The 22690-nt window shown below is 39.6% G+C and overlaps 2 protein-coding genes across 3 annotated transcripts in view; both read left to right on the forward strand.

The window, feature by feature from the left end:
* The window catches only part of slc16a10 (solute carrier family 16 member 10), a 44044-nt gene extending 31490 nt beyond the window's left edge, over positions 1-12554 (forward strand). Inside the window, exons 4-6 of the mRNA XM_037085687.1 lie at positions 4868-5011; positions 6181-6409; positions 8902-12554. Of these exons, the coding sequence (XP_036941582.1) occupies positions 4868-5011; positions 6181-6409; positions 8902-9131 (603 nt within the window). The 3' untranslated portion in view covers positions 9132-12554. The remainder of the gene's footprint in view (positions 1-4867; positions 5012-6180; positions 6410-8901) is intronic.
* Positions 12555-15093: 2539 nt separating this feature from the next.
* On the forward strand, positions 15094-22251 carry LOC119012151 (peptidase M20 domain-containing protein 2-like). Of its 2 annotated transcripts, none has more exons than XM_037085689.1 (7): positions 15094-15673; positions 19369-19517; positions 19873-20015; positions 20099-20253; positions 20332-20467; positions 20651-20758; positions 21568-22251. In XM_037085689.1, exons 1-7 carry the CDS (start codon positions 15278-15280, stop codon positions 21729-21731), a joined length of 1251 nt encoding a protein of 416 aa, XP_036941584.1. In that variant the 5' UTR covers positions 15094-15277; the 3' UTR covers positions 21732-22251. The 2 variants fall into 2 exon arrangements, with proteins under 2 accessions (XP_036941584.1, XP_036941583.1); XM_037085688.1 differs by having other exon boundaries at positions 15097-15679.
* Positions 22252-22690: the final 439 nt, after the last annotated feature.

Here is a 22690-nt window from a genome sequence, read left to right on the forward strand (position 1 = left end):
GCCAGTACCATTGTCTTGAATCGGATGCGAGCATCAACAGGAAGCCAGTGGAGGTCATTGAGGAGGGGGTCACATGGGAGAATGTGGATAGATTGAGAGCATGGTGAAGTTTTATCTACCCAAATTGTTTAACCAAAGTGAGAGTCATACATGTTTTGAATTGGTGTTGATCGCCAATCTAGTTTATGGTATTCAAGGTGCTCTGTTGGTGTCATTACACTGTGACGTTCGGTTCAGCTGGACTATGATGGTTTGCTGGGATGAGAGTCAGCACCTCCAAATTTAAGGCAATGATTCTCTGCTGGAAAACAGCGGATTTCCCCCTTCAGACGGGAAGTGAGTTGCTGCCCCAAGTGAAGGAGTTCAAGTATCTCAGGATCTTGCTTGTTACAATGGAGTTTGAGATGGACAGGCTGATTTGTGCAGTGGCAGGATGTTGTACCCCAGTGTTGTTGTGAACAAGGAGGTGAGTCAGAAGCCAAACCTTTCAATTTACCAGTTAATCTGTGTTCCAATGCTTGGTAGAGACCAAAAAAATTAAAGCATGGATATAAATGGCCAAAATCAGTTTACTCTGTAGGGTGACTGGGCTCAGCCTTAGAAATGGGGTGAGGAACTTCTCCAGAACTGCAGATCCAGAGGGGGCTCAGAATAGAGCCCCTGCTCCTTTGCACTGGAAGGAACCAGCTAAGGATGGCTCCTGGGAACCTTCACTGGAGACTTTCCAGGCACATCCAACTAGGAGGAGACCCAAGAGCAGACCTAGAACTTGCTGGATGGATTGCACATCTCATCTGCCCTGGGAACTTCCTGGGATCCACAGGGGCAGCTGGAAAGCATTGCTGGGAAGAGGGAATTCTGAAATATGCTTCCTAGCTGCAACTGTGACCCAGTCCCAAAAAAGCAGAAGGGGCTCATTTTTGGATTCGGTCTTTTCATGTGATTGGTTGAAAGCTGGAAAAATATCAAATATCACAAGCCTAATTAATTAGTAGCAAAGAATTCAGCAATCTAAAAGACCAAGTGTCCATCAAGTGACAGTCAAACAAATGAATTATTTATCAGAAATCTTCCTCTTCCTTTTAAAATTGTCATTATGATTCCTAAATTGGAATTGCAGCCACAAGAAATGTTGCTGTGAGAGTGAGTGAGAAGTTTTTAGATCTAAATACTCTCATCACAGTTGCTCTTCATCATCCCATTAATTAAATCAATCATGCTGGATGCAAAATGTTCTGTTGCTCCAATTCATTGTGGGAAATAAAGGTGCACAGGTTAGATCATGTCATGTCACTGTTCATAACCGCTTATCCCTTTCCACGGGGTCGCGGGGTGTTGCTGCTGGAGCCAATCCCAGCCTTGTCTCAGGGCAGGGTACTCCCTGGATAAGTCGCAAGCTCATCGCAGGGCCCTCACTGATGAGCAATATGGGGTTCAGTATCTTGCTCAAAGACACTTCGACAAGCAGCTCAGTCTTGCCCGGAGCCGGGATTTGAACTAGCGACCTTTCAATCACTAGTCGACCTGCTCTACCCACTGAGCTACAGCTGCCCCTCAGGTTAGATCAAAGAAAGTTAAAAAAACAGCTAGAGGTTAAACCGCTCTGCCTACATGGAACTGATGTGTGTTTGTGCTTGTGAGTGTGCATTTTTATTTTGTTGGGTTCTGCCACAAGGCCACCTGCCAGGTTCACAACTGCATCATATGAAGGTGAGCTTGTGATCCTGAAAGTGATCAAAGACACAAACACACCCTCAAAAAGTACACAGTCTAAACAACCAGATGCAATCTCTGCTACATGTTTATGCTTCTGTTAAAAGCAAAACTTCTCCATCAATCCTTTTATCATAGAATTACCTTTCCCACAAATAAATATATGGATGATTTTTTCCATATTTTGGCCAGTCACATAAGAGATTGGTGGAAAATTGCATCACATATGATAATCGGTAGTAATGTAGGAATAAAAGATAGGGTTTAGCAGTGTTTGGAGACTGGCTGGAGACGGACTGTTTGCAAGGATTGATTAGTTTATGTTTAAATGCCAAAGCCAAAAGCCAAAGCTTATAAATGCCAAAGCTCCAGGATAAACATTCGCATGGTACAGGCTGATACAGGAGTGAAGCAAGATAACTGTTGCTGAATCTACAGGATCATTTAATCTGTTTAAAGACAGGGGAGGAGTAAAGTTGCGCTCTGTTTTTTATTTGTAATGAGCAAACAAGCAACACAGCACCATCCTGCCACCTCACAGGAGGCTTCGAATACATAACAGGCATAACTGATACAGTGTGTGAAGGAGTTAGAGTTCAATAGGGAATGCCTTCTAGTGGCTGTCTAAAACATCCACCAGTGTTTACCCAGCTGGTCATCATGACAGAGGGATTATAGATTCCCTCCACATGTCTGTTCACTAATCTGACTGTGTGACATCACAGCAGAGAGTCTCTGTGTGATAGACATGACCAAACAAATCCTATCAAGGGGAAGTAGGTATATGGTGCCTCTACTGTGTGTGTGTGTATTCCTCATCTTTTGCATTATCTTGCTTCTTGGCAACATGTGCCACAACTGTGGCTGACTGATGCAGTTATATCATTAACACATAGCACCACAGCAGATTCCTACAAATAAAAAAAACAACAACATCCGTCTCCTTCCCAAGAAAATGCAGCAAGATAAAGGGAAGCAATACATTTCACATATGCACAAAACATTAGGAGAGTTAGTGTGAAGAGCATTAAGTAATACCTTGCAGCTCTGGAGCATAAAACAAATGTTATATTGAATTCAACTGGAATATTCCTTAAAATAAAAAGGGCAGCAGTAACACAGCAGACCATTCCCATTTCCTGAGATCAGGAGCCGTAAACATAGAAAAAATACAAATAACATTCCTTATTCATTTATTAATTCCTGTGAGTGGATATTGGCCACCTGATATATTGGCCACGCTCTAGTGCAAAGTGGTCTAATCTGCTGAACATATAACGGAGAAGGGTTAGGGTTATTTTTGTCATAAATTTAGGAAGAAAGGTTTATTCACACAATTATAAGACAATTAAAAATTTTCAAGACTGATCCACAGTGTGTCCCTGGAGCAAGTTTTGCGTTTTTGATTTGGTGAATACTTCGTCTTTTCAGACATTGGTCTGAAACCTTGTTGTTTCCAGCCTTTCATCCATTTCATCGTTTAGGATCCCCCAGCAAAAAAGTTGTATCAGCTACAGACCAGTTCTGCTTCGCCAACGATTGAAAATTCATTTTTACTTTTAATATAAAGATGGCAACCGTATTATAATTACCATGTTGTTGGTGCTGTTTACATTCACCTCAAAGCAAATTTGAAAACTGCACATGTTTATGTATAAATAACTGTATATACTGTATGTTCTGTGTTTGTGTAGCCTGAAGACATTTAAAACTTAAGAAACAGCAAGGCAGTTAGATGAAATGTATCAACTACCCACTTCTTTATGCCTGTCAAGGGTAATGATAAGCTAAGAGGGAGGAGTAAATGTATCATGTGACTGTCTCAAACAGACCTCCAGCTGGGAGAATGCCAGTCACATCTGGTGTGTCTCTGAAAATATCCAGCCCCTGTTGGGGTGTGTGTCAGTTACTCTGCTGGTGGGATGAATGGACAGGCACACACGCACACACACACACACACACACACACACACACACACACACACACACACACACACACACACACACATTGATGCCCCAGTTGTTAGGCCAGCAGCACTGCTTCTAGTATGCGGGAATCCCCTCTGAGCAGGACACTCCTGACCACAGAGAATGGTGTTGTGGTATAGTGACAAAGACAATAAGTCATCCAGAGGTCGTTGCTGATGGATGTGTGACCTGTAGGATGGGTCGAGGGACTGATGAGGAGGGTTTGAGGCAGCAGACAGACAAAGCCTTTGAGTAGGACTGCTGTGGCCTGCCTGGAGGTAGAAGTAGCTGGCAGGGCTCCAATCTGCTTGGAAAAATGTGAATTTCATGGAATTGCTAGGTCGGCTGCAACACTGCCAGACACCTCAGAACCTAACACACAATTACAACCAGATTTCTGCAAAAAGTGTGCAGAACACTGTGGATTCCTTGTGAGTCAAGTGTCACATCCTCAGCATGAAAAATCACATTTTTTGCTGTCACTGTCTTTTATTTAAAGGGTAACTACACCAATTTTACACACACATTAACATGTGTTTCCAGGCCCTAGGGTTTACTGCTGAAAAAAGTAGTATAAAGCTTTTTGGGCCTCCAGAGTAAGCTGCATGTAATATGATAGATTGACTCCAATTTTATTCCCCACATTCTTCTTTCTTTACAAAAGCTGCTGCCTAACTTACCAACAATGCAACTGAGCCACAAGTGACATCGCTGGTGTTTATGATTCCGATTACAGCTTGTGGTTTGAGTTGATACTGGTGTTGGAGAAGGTTTCAGGTCAAGTGCAGATGACTGATAAAGGTGTCCCACAAGGCTTTATATTAGCCCACTAACTATTTACCTTAGAAAAACTATTCTTCTTGCAATTAAGCTCTGCAGTATCCACTCTTTTGCTGAATACTATCTTGTGTGCCTTGTGTTAGAGCTCAAACTTTCTCCAGGTTAAAGTCCACTAACAGTGACCTCTAGATCTGTTTTAGTATTGTATAAGGATTTCACAATCTCATGATTTTGTACGTACATAATTTGTTTTCAGGTCACTTTTGTAATCATGAATAACTAACTTCCACCACTGCAGTTGTATTTTCCATCTCCTCTTCTACATTTTCAAGTTCTATTCTCCATGGTATTACACTGGATTAGAGCCATGAGACAGCTGTGTTTATCATTTTCCTTTATGTTTACAGATGAAGCACGTGGAGGAGCGTTTTGGACCAGATGCCAGTAAGGAAGTTCTGCTCATGTGTATTGGCATCACATCTGGTGTGGGCCGTCTCATTTTCGGCAGGGTGGCAGACTATGTGAATGGAGTCAACAAGGTCTACCTGCAGGTTAGTGCCTGGCCTCAAATTGTAAGGACTTAAAGGGCAATTAATTGTCACCTCTGCACTTTCCAACTTACACTGGTTGAACCATACTTGGTCATTACCATGTTTCAAAGCCCTTTGAAGGCTCTTTGCTTATAGTCACCAATTTATGTTAATCTTATAAATCCAACAGAAATGAAACAGCACCTTTTTGTCTGCTACAGGATCAACCATGTCTCCTCTGTAAATCACTTGTCCTCTTCTCTCCTTTGAGAAAAAATCTGAATCCAGAAGAGAGAAAATGCACACTTCATATATTTTGGTTTCATAATAGTGGTTACCTAGGCCCTCCCATTTCATGTCATGGATTTTCTTGAAAAAACTCTGACTGCAATATCCTATGGCTGTACTCCAAGTACTATTTTAGCTCTTAGCTTTTTAAGTTTGGTTCTCAGAGCTAATTTAATCACTGTTGTGATGTAAATTCTTGTTGTTATGCTTATTGTTCACTGGTTTGGGATGATCATTTTTGCAGAATGTTTACAGTAGTCAAATTATAATAGTCACAATAATAGAAAAAAAATCTTTGATGCGAATGAGGAATCTTTCATTTTCTATTTCATTTAGACTAGTTTTCACTTTCATGCAACCACATTTTTATTCCAACCAGTATTAATAATATAGTTATAGTATATAGTTACAGGTTATATGCTGGTGTGGTCCCCACTTTTCAATACCACTTAAAGTTAAGTGTCTGCCAATGACACATACGCTATTATCTCTTGTTCGATAGCTGTAAACCGTCTCCCTGGCAGCCTTCCAGCTGCTGACAATCGCACACAGACAGGCACATACTTCTCCAGCAGGCTGAGGCAAAAATGATTATTTCTGGTATTACCCTAAAGGCCCTTGCTATTCATTTAATAATAAGGGACCAGGTCATTTAAAAAGCACACACAGACATTATTATTGAGTACATGTGATTGTGGTTGGATTTCCTCTATTTACTGTGAACGCTGAAAACTCTGAAACAGCAGTTAGACAATCATGTGACGGTCATGTGATATTAAAACTCATTATTGCAACCTAAACATACAGGAAACTGTACACTAATAGGACGACTAAAAAATGGCAACGTTAAAGTTAATAAACCATAAAATAAACAGGTACACTCCTACCTCTTGTCCTTTTAGGTCACTTCCTTCTTTGTCATCGGCCTGATGTCCATGATGATCCCGCTGTGCCACATCTTCGGTGGGCTGATCGCTGTTTGCCTGCTCATGGGGCTGTTTGATGGCTGCTTTATCTGCATCATGGCCCCTATTGCATTTGAGCTGGTTGGGGCTGAAGACGTGTCCCAGGCTATCGGCTTCTTGCTGGGTCTGATGTCCGTGCCCATGACTGTGGGACCCCCCATCGCAGGTAATACAGGAGCAGTCTCAATAATGTGTTAATGCTATTAATGAGTGTGATAAGTAATATGTGATCTTGTCAATGTTGAAAATTTGAATTAAGCATGGGATAATGCTTTATAATGACTATCATTAAGAAATAGTATATTTATAATTACAATGAAAGAGGCACTTAGATTTACCGTATTTACGTTTTCGGGTCAGAATCATCCATGTAATGTTGCGTTTGGAGATTCTAGACTGGCAGGACGGCGGTCAGTGGAAAAACAACTGGTAAACAACAATTTTCACACAAACAATTTTCTCAATGCTCGTGTTCATGTGTAGAGACCCTGGCGATACTACGAGCAAAGTTTCATGTTGTGTCGAGACTTCTTAGTGTTTTAAACTAGCGATTTTGACGTCATCATAGAAATGCCCCTAGCTCTCCCTCTGAAAATGAGTTTGACCCAAAACGAAAATAGGGTCAATCTTAAAAGTGGCACTTTTGTTGTAATTATGCTTTTAAACAAACATTTGACTCGGGTACATTCACAAAAAGACCCTAGGTTGCATTTTGGTGAGAGTTTCTCTTTAACAAAAAATTAAATGCTTAACAAACCATTTATTAAGACATTATTTAATGCAAAGTTGCTGTGATATTTATAAACCTTAACAATTACCTAATAAATAGTTTATAAAGCATTTCATTGTCTGTTAAAAATTATCTCTTAACGGTTAGCTAAGTCTGTATATAGTTAATTAAACTATAAATTTAGCATTTATTAGTGGTCATGATAGAATGTTACCAAGCATGGTAGTTTTTAGACTTTTCTTGAGCCCCTGAGCAATACACTAGTTTCCAGCTCCAGATGTCCTCTGACCTCTCTGTGGAGGCAAAACAGAAAACAACCTTCTCCTGCTGTGATCAACAGATACTTTACATAGAATTCAGAAAGAACACCACCTTTCACATCTGCATCACAGTCACTGAAAGCACTGCCAGAAAATGTTGATGTGATCATTTTACTTCACTTTGTCTATTTCCTTCTATAGATTTCTTATACAATACATGTGTTTAAAGGCTGTTTTCTCAAAATGAATTTCATGGTAATATATGTTAGTTTAAAAGATGTCCTTATTCTTCACCTGTATTGTCTCCCCTTAATTAGCTCATTATGCTAATTACTCAAATTGCCCAACATGCAGCTCTTAGCAACATGCAACTTTTAGCAACCAAGCTTAATCTCATCTGCTAAACCTATAGATGACAAAAAGCATTCCTGCAGCATTCTAAGCGCTGTCCTAAGATAAAGGTCCACTTGTTATTCATAGGTCTTTTGCACCACCTACTGTTTGCTTTGGGACCTTGTAGTTACTAAACAAAGGGGTGCAGATTACATGGGAATGATTAACCTCCTCAACACTGGAGTGCAACTGACTAAAGCTGCTCTGTGTAGGGTCACATCCCTTGATGTAAATCAGTCAGTAACATGCAGATCAGCTCATGTGAGTATCATGTGCAGAGTGTCTATAAGACAAGGCTGTCATTTTCCTTTGATAGAGATTGTCTGTCTGTGTGCTTGTTATTAAATTTTACCTCTCCAGAAAAGGCAGGGTAAGCTACAGAGGTTGCTGTTGCTCAGTGAAACTTTATCAGCTGAATAATTGCAAACAGGATTAGAACTACCCCAGTGACTCTCCATAAATGATTACACACATACAAGAATGACTGTGTTATTAGGAGTTATGCAGCCTGATGCATTATTAATCCATGTTAATACTGCGTTATTTAACCGTATATAGACTAGAGCAGGGGTCCGAAACGTTGCTTCCAGTGATGTCACTCTGTGGCTAAGTTGCATTATGGGTAATGCTGTGGGCGCCATGATTTGAAAAACAGTCCAATGGTCTTGCATTGCACAGTAACACTGTGGGTCTCATGATGGGCAACTTAAAAACACATGATCTAAAGGTGTTATTTGTTTCATATACTTTGTTTAGGCACAAAAAATAAATAAGATCTTTCTCTTCTGATTACAATTTATTTCTTAAAACTACATTGTGCACCTTTGAAATATGGTGCCTACATTACCCACAATGCAACTTAGCCACCAGCCAAAACCTGTAAACACACTTGAATGTGTAAAAATTGGTGACGTTATCCTTTAAGAAAGCAGGTTATTGTCAACTCTTTGCGGTTACTACAGGTTACCTTAGTGCTTGCCAAAGCTTTGTATGAGAGGTGTAAACATAGATATGAACACCAGAGTGGAGGCCCTCTCCCATCAGCTCCCACTGGGTGCACGTTTCCTGCACTCAATGGGAGCACATTTAGTGCATGTTTACTGTCAGGGTGTATGAAATGGTTCTACCCCCAGTCGACATTATCAGTATGTCAAAGCCTCACACCCTAAATCAACTGATAACCTGACCTGAATGTGTGACAAAGTAGTAGTTTCTATTGTTGCAGAAAAATAATTTATCTGTCTTTCCTTCCGCCCCCCCCCCCATCCGTTACAGGTTTCCTGAGGGACAGGCTGGGCAACTACAACGTTGCCTTCTACTTAGCAGGCATCCCCCCGATCATAGGAGGAGCCGTGCTTTGCCTGATACCCTGGGTGGAGGGCAGGCGCAAGAAGAGGGAGAAGGAAGAGGCTCAGAGCAGGGATCAGGACGTGAGTCAGAAAATGATAGAGCATGAGAAGGCTCAGGGAGACGCACAATGCAAAACTGGAGAGTCTGTCCTCTAAGAGCCCCGCTGAACAGACTGAACGAGAGACACATGGGGGTCAGACTGAGACTGCTGAGTACTGAGATACAGTATTTGTGTTTTTAGCCAAGATTGTATTGACTGCCTTCTGGGTGAGAATGTCTGAAAATGCCAAAGTGATGAAACATATCAGATAGAGTCATAGATGAATGTGATCCTGAAGAACTATGCATTAGATTGTTTCAGTTAGACTGAACTGATCTTGCAGCAGGCAAAACTTGAAGTTTTAATTGAAAATGGAGAAAACTGCACATTTCATATTAGCCACAAGGGAAAGAAGCTGTATTTACTATAACTGCAGCACAATAGCTGTTGATTCAGTGTTACCCAGTGACTTTCCAGAAACCAAACACTTTCAGGTGGCATTCTTAAGGAAAAGGTGAACTTACATCATTCTTTACAATCAGTTTTTAACACCATCATATGTATAAGGAAACAATCTTGATTTAGCCTCAATCAGTATCCTTGTTTTGCCTCAGTGCAAAGCAAAGTGGTCTTTCTTCTTGAACCCCGCCATCTCTACTGTCCCCAGTGTCAGCTTGGACAGAATTCTCCCTGTAACACCATCTTTAAACATGCCAAACTTGTAAATATTGGGGGGAATCTGTTTATAGTATTTTAAAGGGAGTATTTCCTCAGAGAGGTGCTCTGAGGTCATGATTAGTGTTAATTAATGACAAGCCACTGTGTCTGCCAGGCTACATGTAGAGTATACACTGATATAATTGGGACTTTTAGGAGACATCTTCATTGTTATATCATTTTGACCTCCCATTGTGTGTAGAGGGCCTGAGTTGAAATCCACATTTAAGGCCACTATTATATAAGTTCACAACGTGCTGCTTTTAGAGGCTGCTTCTAACTGAACCACACACGTGCCTGAGAAACTTTGACAGTGTTTCCGTGGCAAGTTTTAAAGACATATCTATAAAGGAACAGTAAGACATTTTGGGAAATGTGCTTATTCACTTCCTTGCCAACAGTTAGTTGAGAAATCAGATCCCACTCTCATATCTGTCCATTACGTTTTAAGCTTTAGCTTAGCAACAAGAGTGGAAATGGGGAAACTACTAGGCCTGATCTGTACTGGATTTTCAGCTTCTCTAAAGCTAACAAGCTAACATTAGTGTGACGATAATGAATTTTTATCTAATTTGTGTAATACAAAAAAATCATTAATGTAAAAACACAAATTGTGGTCTTACATGGGTACAATAAGCATATTTCCCAAAATGTCAAATTGTTCCTCATACAATAAAAACTCTTAGCCAGCACAAGTACACTTGGTTTCAGTTATGAACTTAACATTGAGTCATAAGAAAACATTAACATGTGTTTGTGTACATGTCCAGTTAATTAATTGACAGTAGTAGTGACATTAAGCAGTATTTTCTTTTTAAACAACCAGTGGTGAGACTTATTTTTAAAGTTGCTCTTTTTTCTATACAATTTGGTCCACCATTTTCTGCATATACTTTCATTTTGCTACATGAATTTATAATGTAATGCTTTTGGCTGAAGTAGAAAGTAGACAAAGCTCATATGCTTCCTTACATGAGGTTTGCCCAGTCGTTGACGCAGCCCAGGTCATAAAACAGCCGTCACGTGTCAGCAACAGATCAGCTGTGTGAACAGATGACCTCTTAAAGGGACTAAAAAATACACAAAACACTGGTGCTTATGTATTTCCTCACCACTTTATTAAAAAGCTAATACACATTTACCTATAGTTTCACTATTTGAAATGTAATTGAGGACTGGAGTTTGACTAATCATTGACTATGCCACAAGTAGTCATGTTAAGTCAACTTAATCACTATCTCTATGCCCAGTTCATCAACCTTTAGTAGAAAGGTTTGTTTTATGCATTAATATTGTATTTATTTTTTAGCCAGGTACCACTTCATAATAACCATCATCAATAAACATTAATGACTCATTAAACTTTAGTTGATAGTTATTTAAATAACTTTGGCTTTATTAAATAATTGTGACGGTTTAAGGTTGCAAAGGTTGCAACTAAATAAGTGTTCGTTGATGATGGTTATTGTAACATGTTACCTTTAGTCTTTGTGGAGAAAGTCATGCTGTAATTGACGGGCATTAGCCTAAATCCTTGATTTCATTTGCTGAAGACCAAAATGTATTGAATTTAAAATGGCAGAAAGTGAATTAAACCTGTTGTGTTGCCGTGACACTTCTCCTTAAAGCCTGTAGTAGTGTCATCAAACCATCTGAACATGTTAGGAAGTGACTCATCAGTCCGTCACTGTTGACAGTGATAGATTGCTTTTGGAAAACTCTGAGACCTTTTGGAAAGCAGTGCACCAGCACTGAATTTCTCTGGGTCAGTGATGCTTCCTCTGCAGACCTGTGACACTGTCTACCTCAGAGCTCTGCCCCAGCCTGGACTATTCCACCACCCCTGTTCCTCCACCAGAGGCAGCAGAGCAGTGTTCATGTTTGAGCAGTGTGACTGGAGAAATAAAAATGATTTAGCTGTTCGAACTTTGCTCTTTAATGAAAAGCATTTTTTGTTTATGAAACAACAGCGTTTACATCTTTTTTCCTCTCTAAATATATATATTTTTGTTATGATTAAATCAGATCTGTTGCCTTTCACTTCAGTCCTATCTTATAAATATGGGACTAGACTAGACTTTATTTTTACACTTTTTTTCTTGCTAGTTACCAATGAGAGCCACAGGAATTTCTTGTCTGAGAAATTTGTACCTCTGGATTTTGATTGTAAATCTCTTTGCCATACACACATCTAAATGTTATATTATGCTTAATCGTTGTTTTACTCACTAATTTAATTTAGTTATTGCCTCAAACCTGCTTTTATCCAAAAAGACACTTTGAAAAAAACTTCTAAAAATTGTATGATTTATTTTATTGAGTCATGGCTTTAGACCACATTTTTAGACATGCGGCCTTATAAAATTGTCTGTCATTGTATCTACAGAGACTTCATGTGGCAAATAGGACTTTTTGATAAGAATATATGTTGTATTGAATGTTATTGTTAATCTGTAATTTTTTCCGCTATCTTCCATCTAATCCAACTCCTGGCTTTCTTCAGAATATCTGTATGTATTTTGTTGTTCCTGCAAATACAGATGAATATTACTGAAACTTTGCTGTAAGAAAGGCATCTTTGCTACATTCATCCTATTGTTATATAATTTTTGTCTTAATTTTTGTCCACTTATTGCTTAGTTTAGTTTTATTCATACTTTTCTTTAGTACCTGAACTGATTTCTGCTAAAATATGACTTTTCCAGTCTTTCTTATCTGCTGCAGGTCTTGTGCTGAACTTCAGTATATGCAATGTATTACTATGTAAACACAATCAGATTTCAACATTTTCAAGACAGTAAAAAAAGATGTTTGAATTTTCTGTGACTACCTCCTAATTTATCTTTCTGTGTTTGTGGCTGGTACACTTACTTTCTGCTGCCAAACATACACATGGTTCAATTTGCTTCAGAGCATTTGCCTTAAAACAGAACATGGTGATTGAGAAATATGTGACGTCAAACTTCATATGTGAAACATTTAGCTGCCACTTCTACACAATGTCGATGAATGTATGAACTGTGAATGACCTGCTTCTTTAGGATCCCTTGACCCGTATTTGGACGATAAAGAGACTTTTGTTCCCTGAGTTTAGGAATCTTCCCATGCTTTGTACACAATTCTCTATCATTCACATACTGGATCACGTTTTACACCAATCATGGTTGCCGGTACATATTTAGGAAGCAGGATTTGTAAGCAGTCTGGGAGAAAGTGCTGCCTGAGGGGCTTAACTCGGGGAACAAATATTCTCAGTGAATGTAGCTGTGTGGGAGATAATGATTCACCTACACGTGGCTATCCAACATTTCTTGACGGGGGGCTCTTAAGAGTTTCTATCAAAAATGTTTCACTAAAAAATGCATTTCTTGCAGAAATTGTGTGTGAATTAAAAAATCTGAAATAAATAGCAAAGACAGATCTGAAATGAGAAATCTGATGCCTAAGTGTATTGCATTACACTTCTGAAAAACCTGGAAACTGAAATGTAAAAAAAGTTGGAAGCTGAACTGCATTACCTACCAATGCTCAGAGCTGAAATACATAGCAAAAAAGTTGGAAGCCAACTGAAAACAATTACCTGAGAAGGCTGAAAGAAGAAAGTTGTATTAATAAAAATTAAATGCAATTGCTAAACAAGGCATGGCCCAAAAAAGCTGACATATAATGCCTGAAAGGAAGTCTGCTGTAAGGCACAGTATTGGAACAGCTATAAGATGAAATATACGTACAAGACATTAAGTTTACTGAAACGTCATTTTGTGTGTTTATTTTTAATTGCTGTCAAAAATTGAGTGTGAAGTAACCTGAAAGGAGTGAAAAAGAAATGGATGAAGTGTAAGCATTGAACAGAGCTGATGGTCTAGTGCTGAAAGTTTCCTGAAAGGAGTTAGGGTGTCATCTGAACTATGTTAGTTGAAAGAAATTGAAATGTCAGTTGAAGTGTAAGAGATTTTTTAAAAGTATTTCTGTGTCTAACCTGTCTCAACGCACTGTTTATTATTAAGCTGTATTGTTTGTGAGACTTAAATAATGTAAGTGTGAGGCTATTCACCTGGATCGTGTTAGTAAAGACAGAACACATAGAAAAACTCATTATATATAGACGGATGACCAGCCTGCTGCCATATATAGCATCCCCTTATTACAAGGTTACGAGGTAAATGTATCGTCATTTTAAAAAAACACAAGGGTTTAAATAACGAAAACTAAGTGATGGTAATTCCAAGGAACATAAAACTAGAGATAGAAAAGATAAAGGCAGCTGATGATGCCACAGGGGAAAATACCATAAAACACAAAATGATTTATAACAAATTTAAGGTTAACGTAATATCTGGCCAAGGAACAACAGTTGATCATGTTAAATAATGTGCTATGTAACAAATAAGGGTAAGGAAGTGTGATGATTATTAAGTGTTTCTCCCTGTTGCTTCATGTAGATAATTTATAAAATATCCCCTAGATGGCAGAATTTCCATGACACATTTTATACTGTGTACTTTACAACAAATAACTACTGAATAAATTGTGTATAAAACATTTCATTGCTTCTTCACAGTGAAATAACCAGCCATCCCCTAATTTATAATCATGGTGGTGGCCCTCACTTTCTGCTAGCATGTCATTAACTCAAACATTAACTCATTCATAATCAATTTAAAACTACGAAGCAAAGCTGCCTTAATTTTTCTAAACAAATGATGGATTGATTTGAAGCACATCGTCTAGTTTTTTATTTTTTATTTTTAACACTGCACTTATTGACTTAAGACTTGAACTTGAGACAGACTTTAGTTATAGGAATACTTGACTTGGACTCGACTGCTGTGACACTTGACTTTGTCTTGACGCCAAACTTACATAAAATACATACAAATTTTAACCTGATAAAAATGTAACAAGATATGTATGTATGTATGTATGTATGTATGTATGTATGTATGTATGTATGTATGTATGTATGTATGTATCACTATTAACTCAGCTTTGATGGTAACTATTCATTTATCAAAAGTCTGACTTTAACTCAATTTGATTTAAAAACAGCTTTGACTGCAGAACCATGACCCAATTAGGCCCCCATCTCCAATTAGGGGCTCCTATGGCAAAAACCTACCTTTGGTGCCTAGACACAGCCACAATAATGCCAGACCCACCATAGATGATATTTAACATACGTGATGTAAATCATCAGATCAAATTTTAAACTAATCAAAATTTGGAGTTAATGTAGCCTTGCTGTTGTGTCATTTTCTTCCTTTGTTTTTCTTTTATTATATCTTAAGGTGAAATAAAATGTTTGATTAAAACACCAATGAGAGCTGAAATATGATCTTTTCTACTTTGCTTTATTTCATACAGTTCATGCTCTTATATATGCGCACGTGTTCTGTGTACAGGCCTTGTTCAATAAAGTTCTTTGGAGAAAAACCTTAGTAAGTAACTTTCCGTGCTCAGCACCGTCACGTGCTGCTGTGTAACCGCCTCCGGTCCCGCGCTCAGTGCTGACTGTAACAAGCTTCTTCCTCAAGAGAAAACAAGATGTCTGACAGAGCACAGCTGCTGCTGGAGCTGAAGCAGCGAGTCGGCTGCTGTATAAATGAAGCCGAGGCAAAGCTCCACGCGCTCAGTAAGGACATATGGAGTTGTCCGGAGCTGGCTTATGAGGAAACCAAGGCTCATGACAGACTGGTCGCGTTTTTCAGTCAGGAGGAAGGCTGGACGGTCGACAGTCACTTCAAACTTGAGACTGCCTTTAGAGCCACCTGGGGAGCCACCGCAGGCAGCGACGTGGTCAGCGTGGGTTTCCTGTGTGAGTACGACGCCCTGCCTGGTATCGGACACGCGTGTGGACACAACCTGATCGCTGAGGTCGGAGCTGCTGCGGCTGTGGGGCTCAAAGCTGTGCTGGAGAGCACACGGGAGCTCCCTGCACAGGTGCAGGTACACCCTCCCGCTGTAGAGGGGAAGACAGCAGTGTCCTGTCTCAGTAAAATGAACATGGTAGCTGATGAAACAGAACAACCGCACATACATGGAACACCAAAACACCTCGCCTAACATCACCTGGTTCTTTAGGACGGTCATACAGAAGCAGTGTTGGGAAGGATACTTTAAAAACATATTCCGTTACAGAATACATGCTCAAAAATGTAATCGTAATGTAACGTATTCCGTTACATTACTTAATGTGAGTAACGTACTCTGAATACTTGGATTACTTCCAGCGCTTTATTTATTTATTTATTTACTATTTATATAGTAAATAAATATATATATATATATATGTGTATATATATATATATATATATATATATATATATATATATATGTGTATATATATATCATTTGCTTTGGAGGAACTCTAAGAGTATGTTAACGCAAAAGATGTTTGCTGAATTAAAAAGGGAGCGGAATTGACCAATTTTCCCTTCTCAGTTTCCTTATTTCTTTAGGTGTCAAAAGTGGGAAAATGGATAAACATAAAATACTCTGTTTCTGTACAGAATTTGCTGTTACATCTAACATTTTTTTTCACTGGGTGATTAAGTGCATAGGTGTTGCAACTCATCATCATAAAATGAAAAGCACCAGAAGAAAACCTGCATTTCCCCTTACCATTTTCCTGATTTTACAGGATAAAAACATAAAAGGATGACATGAAACATTCCATTAAAACTGTGTTCTTCTATGAAGAATGACACACTAATATCGGTCCTTCGATACAAAACAGAAACTCAAATTAAATGCGATGATGGCAAAATAATATTATGTTTTTAAACTATGCCACCAAATATCATTTTACCCCCATGAAACAATGCTATATTGAAAAACAATCATTACTTCTCAGTAATGTAACAACAAAGGCTTGCAACAAAAACCTATCCAAAATATCAACTTTGCACATAAGCTAGGGTGAAAAACATCAAAACAAAAAACATTTACTAAACGCATGTAAGGTGTTGCTTTTATATGAACTAGTGCATTGCCTGTAGGAAGCATGTATTCCTATAGAAAAGTAGGAGGTTAAGTAGCTTTTTCATGGATGGCCAAATGAGGTTGTGTTTGAAGGTGGGACATCAGGGATATAATTGGCTGTTTCTGACTACTTTTGATTATACCATTATATTTCACCTTAAAAACTATTTATCTTGCCGTGTCTGGTGTCATTATTTTCAGCACAACCTCACATGTGTGACTGTACAGTTATTTTTTCATTTTGACATACTATATTAACACTATGGACTGAGTAGGCAAAAGTTAGATTTTTTACTGTGAAAACCACGATTATGTTTAATGAACCAATTGCATTAGTTATAATGTTGTAAAATTGTTGTTTGCTAAATTCGTGCATAAGTTTTTGAAATTTACAAAGTTATATGTAACTATTTACATTTAAATGCAGGCATTACCGGCTCAGGGCTCCTCAGCTCATTCCTGCCTGTTCCACATTCAGCAGTCTCCTCCTTGTTTTGACTCACAACACAAAAAAACCACTACACTACACACTAAACACACTACACTAAACACAACATAACATACTAACTATACATGCCAAACACGCTGTATGTCACAAATCTCTCAACTCTCAAAACTTGCCATCTCTATCGCTGTCTGTATCACCGCCAGCGTCCCTCACACAACTTCCCATGTTCCTCAGCAACCAAACTTGCTGCTTGCAGACCCTTTCGTGACAAAAACCTGTTTTTACCATTTCTTCCTGCTCCAGACACAAAGCAAGCGTGACGGCAATGTTTGCAAAAAAGTGTGGCGGACATTATTTACCCTAAGTCCAGTTCTGGACCTGCAAGTGCGTCCGGTCCGTCAACTTGGGAGGTGGGCTGTGTGGGAATGGGCTAGCAGCTAGCTACACATGAACATCCACAGATTCCAATTCGACTTTGTTGTCCTCGCGTATCTTGATCTCCTCCGACCGGAACAGACTCGGTCTGAACTCGTTTAGTCTCATTAATCCACAACAGTCAGTTTAGATGCACAGAAAGGGACCAAACGGCTGGCAAAATCCCAGTCCAACTCTCGCCGCTGCAGGTATAAATCCGCTGTTTTCTTAAGGTATGTTGTGGGTTTGAGCTCTGCAGTGATTGGCTCTGGTGCGCATGTGACTATGGTCGCTATGGTTGGCAATGCTAGCGGAATTCGTAAAGCATTTCTGAAATAATTTATTAACGGTATCATTGTAATCCAGACAAATGCAACGTTGCACACCCTTGAACCACGCAGCAGCCATGTTGAAAATCTCAGATCACATCTGCGGAGATATTTGAGGCACACATACACACACAGATGGACAAAGATTTTTTGCTTTTATAGAGAGATTTTATCTAATCTTATATGACTTGTGAATTAAATTCACCAAGAGATGGTGACAGTTTACCTCCATAAGAATAACCCAAAACCTCTGTTGCTAGCATAAATTGATATAAACCTGAGCCAATTTACGACCACCAACTGTTAAATGAACCATTCCTTTTTCAGCAGAGGTAAATGTATGCAGTTAACAAGACATTCAATACTTGGTAATCAGTGCTGCTGGAAAATTTAATCTCCAGTCCACATCTAGACAGAATTATCCTCTCTTCTGTCTCATGATTAGCAGGCTAGCAGCTGGGGTGTTTAAGCCACAAAGTTTTTCTTTTTCATTTCATCAACATACCCACCTTCAAGTGAAGCATGAGCCACCTCTTGTTTTGACTTATTCTTTCTTTTGCTTGCTCCTGATTCATATAGCCGTTTGGAGGCCATCTCTCCACCTGCATCCAACTGCCTTTTGGTGCATCTGACCGCTGACTGCTCAGATACTGCGTGCTGTCAATCATTGCTGCAACGTGTGCGTTGCCAGATTACTCGTCTCTTTTTTTTCTCTCCTGCTTCGGGTTGTCTTGGTGCTCTACGCCTTTGTGCATTTGCAGAAAATGTGTCCCCTTGCGCAAAATGGGGCCCCCCATGGATTGTAGGGGCCCTAAGCACAGTGCCTGTTCTGTGTACAGGGATTGATTGCAGTACATTTTGACATTGCACTTCTGTATAATTTTCAAGAAACACCCTGTGAGGTAACTTTGTCAAGATCAGTTGTGGCAACAAGATTGAAAGTATGTGCGGCACATCGATGGTGAGGTGGCAAAAAAAGTTTAGCTCCTCTTCCTCTTGCTCCTCCTGAAGAACTGCAGAGACATCAGCAAACTGCACATCATCTGTGCTATGCATCTCATCATCCATTTCACACCCTCCATATTCACTGAATGCCTTAACAAAATTGCTACAATTGTCAGTGACTTTGCCTTGGATCAGAAATTCTGCATCATAATTTTGGCAGCAATGACATCATAGGTGTGGTGGCCCCATATCCTTTCACATGCCAACGCAGCAGACTTTTGATCTAATGTCACTGACACAATCCAGTGACACGTGAGTTTCAGTAAGTGCCTCCTTCATTTCCATGAGCTGATGGCGAGGTGTTATACTTAATAAAAAACAATTCAGTTACAGAGTCATGGTATTAACACATTTAATATTCCACCACACAGAAGCAAAGTGACACCTACCTGAGGCACTGCATGATGACATTGTGTTCCACAGACTATAACTCTTAACACTATTAATTATCTCCGCAGGTGACAGTGCTGGGGACGCCAGCTGAGGAGGACGGTGGAGGTAAAATAGACTTGTTAAAGGAGGGAGTCTTTGATGATATGGATGTAGTGTTCATGGCTCACCCCCAGCAGGATGATGCTCCTTATCTCCCACTTGTGGCTGAACACGAGTAAGTTGAGTAATATTATCAAATTGGAGTTAAATGCTGGACTTGGACTTGTTGACCAGTACACAGAGGCTTGTTATATGAACAGCATACTTGAATTCGAGGTGGTGCCCAATTATTAGAATGAGAAAAAACTCTTTTCTCTCTTCCTGATGTTTACGTGTTGTGCAACCTACTGCACATGGCACATTTCCTTGAACTAACCGCTTACTGCTGCTCATTATTACCAATGACACCTTCAATGTCTACTGATGTAAGAATTAAGACCAGCCCTGCCCTTGTGTCATAATCTGATGTTCTTCCTGATGAAAGCAGAGCAGTAGAGAGACTGAAGTGTTGCTCGTCTCATGTCTTCCAGTGTGACTATAAAGTATCATGGTAAGGCCTCACATGCCTCAGCCTACCCCTGGGAGGGAGTCAACGCGCTGGACGCAGCTGTGCTGTGCTACAACAACCTGTCAGTGCTCCGACAGCAGATGAAGCCAGACTGGAGAGTTCATGGTGATCATTTGATGAACCTTTTGTAGTCTTGTGTTGCATAGGGAGTTTATTAAGCTTGGATTGAATCATGTTGTGTTGTGCAGGTATCATAAAGCATGGTGGTGTGAAACCAAACATCATCCCTGCCTACACTGAGCTGGAGTACTATCTGAGAACCCCGTCACGTGCTGAGCTTCAAGTCCTGAAGTCAAAAGCTGAGATGTGTTTTAGATCAGCTGCAGTAGCAACTGGCTGTGAGGTAAAAGAGAACATATGATTTTATTACAAAGTGTGTCAACTGATTTACCTGGACACTCAATGTTATTTTCCTTCTCAGGTGGAAGTTTTGTATGCAAGAAATGCTTTTGACAACATATTGCGAAATAAAACACTAGAAGATTTGTACGAGGTTAATGGCAAGGCTCTCGGTATGGAATTCACCACAGATGAAGAAGTCCTCAACAATGCCTCTGGTAAGAGGATATGACACCCTGTGACAGTCCTGTGATGCACACACATTGCGTATTTAGATTCAGTAATCGAAACATGAGTGAACTGCATCTCACTTACTTTACTGTGCAACACAGTGTGCACTCAAATGTATAATACAGCTCAGTGTGTGTGGTGTCAAGTTTTCCCGTCTCGATTATTTGCAGGCTCTACAGATTTTGGCAATGTGTCGTTTGCAGTTCCTGGGATCCATCCATACTTCTACATTGGTTCTAAGGCCCTGAACCACACAGAGGAATACACTTCAGCCTCTGGTATGCCAAGACGATACACCTGTGACTTAGTAAATCTCATCATTAATGGATACATCTAGTGTATTTCAGAATTATTCACTCCCAAATAGTCAGTATACTTAAGCCAGCTAGCAATGGGATGCGCTGAGGATGTGTATGTGTGTTTGGATTCAGTTGAGCCTCTCGGTGAACACAACAGAGATTCTGGTTAGGGATGTCCCGATCCGATCCGAGTCATTTAATATTTAGTATCAGAAATTATCAGCCATAGAGATTCCATTTATAATTGATTTCGTGTGCTCTTTGTAGCTGATGGCCATAGCAGCCGCCTGGTTCGTGGGCCTCTCTCAGCCCCTTGAATGGAAAAAAGGTGGAAACCAAAGTTCCATATTATTAAACGAGCACTGAAACAATTTACCCTCACAGGTGGACTTAATTTCTCCAGCACTGCTTTCTTGGTCATCCCAGGAGTGCTGCATCCTTAGCTAATAACAAGTGTGACCCACCCCCCCATGTGTGATGTCAGCGCTGACCCTCTCTTCCTGAGCTGCCAAATCTCTTAATGTTTTTTCTTGTTTCTGTCTGAGAGGCTGAAACTTGACAGAATTCAGAATGAACTGAACTGCAGTCAACACCTCACATTAATGGAGTATTCTTACTCACTGTGACCAAGATTTAAAATACTAAATCACGTATTTATGAGGCAGGTGGACTGGATGCTTGTACATGTTTCTTATGTCTTTGTCCCTTCTTTCTCTTTCTCCATTGCTATTTTATAAATCAGCAAAGACATGTTAGGATGATGTCTGAAATATGTGTCTATGATGCAGGTGATGACCAAGCTCAGTTCTTTACTCTGAGGACAGCGAAGGCTCTGGCCATGACAGCCCTGGATGTGCTGCTTGACCCAGAGCTGCTGCAGAAGGTGAAGCAGGAGTTCACTGAGGCCAAACTAAGGGAGGACAGGAAGCTGACAGGAGAGCACACGGAGTAGGCTGCTAATCAAAAAATCACTATGTTGATGAATGATTCTTAAATCAATGTTTTGTAGAAATTGGCATTTTTGTATTGAAAACCAGCATCTTGAATTAAACATGTATGTAACACTGATCCTGCCCTCTCACTGACATTACATAGTCCAGCCATGTCCAAACTATTCCACAAAGGGCCGATGTGGCTGCAGGTTTTCTTCTCAGCCAAGCAGCAGCACACCAGACCTGACGCATATCAACTGATCTCAGTCTTCAGGAAGCTGATTGGTCAAACTGTGTGATCTTTGCTGGTCGGAACAGAAACTTGCAGCTACACAGCCTTTTGTGGAATAGTTTGAACATGCCTGACATAGTGTAAAAACAGGAACCATCAAAATGATTTTGAAGCTGTTACTGTTTGAACAAGTTGAAATGCGGTCATGTGAACTTTAATGACCTTCTATGTATTATGTACTGTCCAGCCTGTACTGTGGGATACCTTGACGGTGGGTGCTTTTTCTTGAATGAAAGAGTGGAATCACATCGCCCAACTGAGTTTTTGTTATCTTTAACTAATTAAAATTGTTATTTTATGTTTCAAGAGCAATACTTTCTTCAACTTCGAGGCGCTGCAATGCGATCACCAGTGGCTCCAAATGATGCTAATCTGTTTATGGGGAAATTTCTGTTGGATTTTATTTATAACAACAATCCCTATTCTAATTTTGTCAGAAAAGCTATTAAAGGTACATGGAGAACTTATTTTTCATTTGGAGTGAAAGTATGAAAGATTTAAATGAGTTCCATTCTTTCATTAATTCAAGAATGGAGTCTATAAAATTCACATTACACTATGATCTTGAGCGTATTTCATTTTTGGTTGTTTTGGTGAAAAACTACAGTAATTGTCTTCAGACTGTAGTATATAAAAAGGAGACTGACAGAAATACTTTCCTTCAGTTAAGTAATCATCCACTGGCTT

Source organism: Acanthopagrus latus, chromosome 22 (genome assembly GCF_904848185.1).
Source record: "Acanthopagrus latus isolate v.2019 chromosome 22, fAcaLat1.1, whole genome shotgun sequence".
Taxonomy (NCBI): Eukaryota; Metazoa; Chordata; class Actinopteri; order Spariformes; family Sparidae; genus Acanthopagrus; species Acanthopagrus latus.

Coding starts and splice junctions, on each gene's coding strand:
- LOC119012151 (XM_037085688.1), top strand. CDS start 15,278: ATGTCTGACAGAGCACAGCTGCTGCTGGAGCTGAAGCAGCGAGTCGGC. Junction 20,016..20,098: donor GCCAGACTGGAGAGTTCATG/GTGATCATTTGA, acceptor TGTGTTGTGCAG/GTATCATAAAGCATGGTGGT. Junction 20,468..20,650: donor AGTCCTCAACAATGCCTCTG/GTAAGAGGATAT, acceptor GATTATTTGCAG/GCTCTACAGATTTTGGCAAT.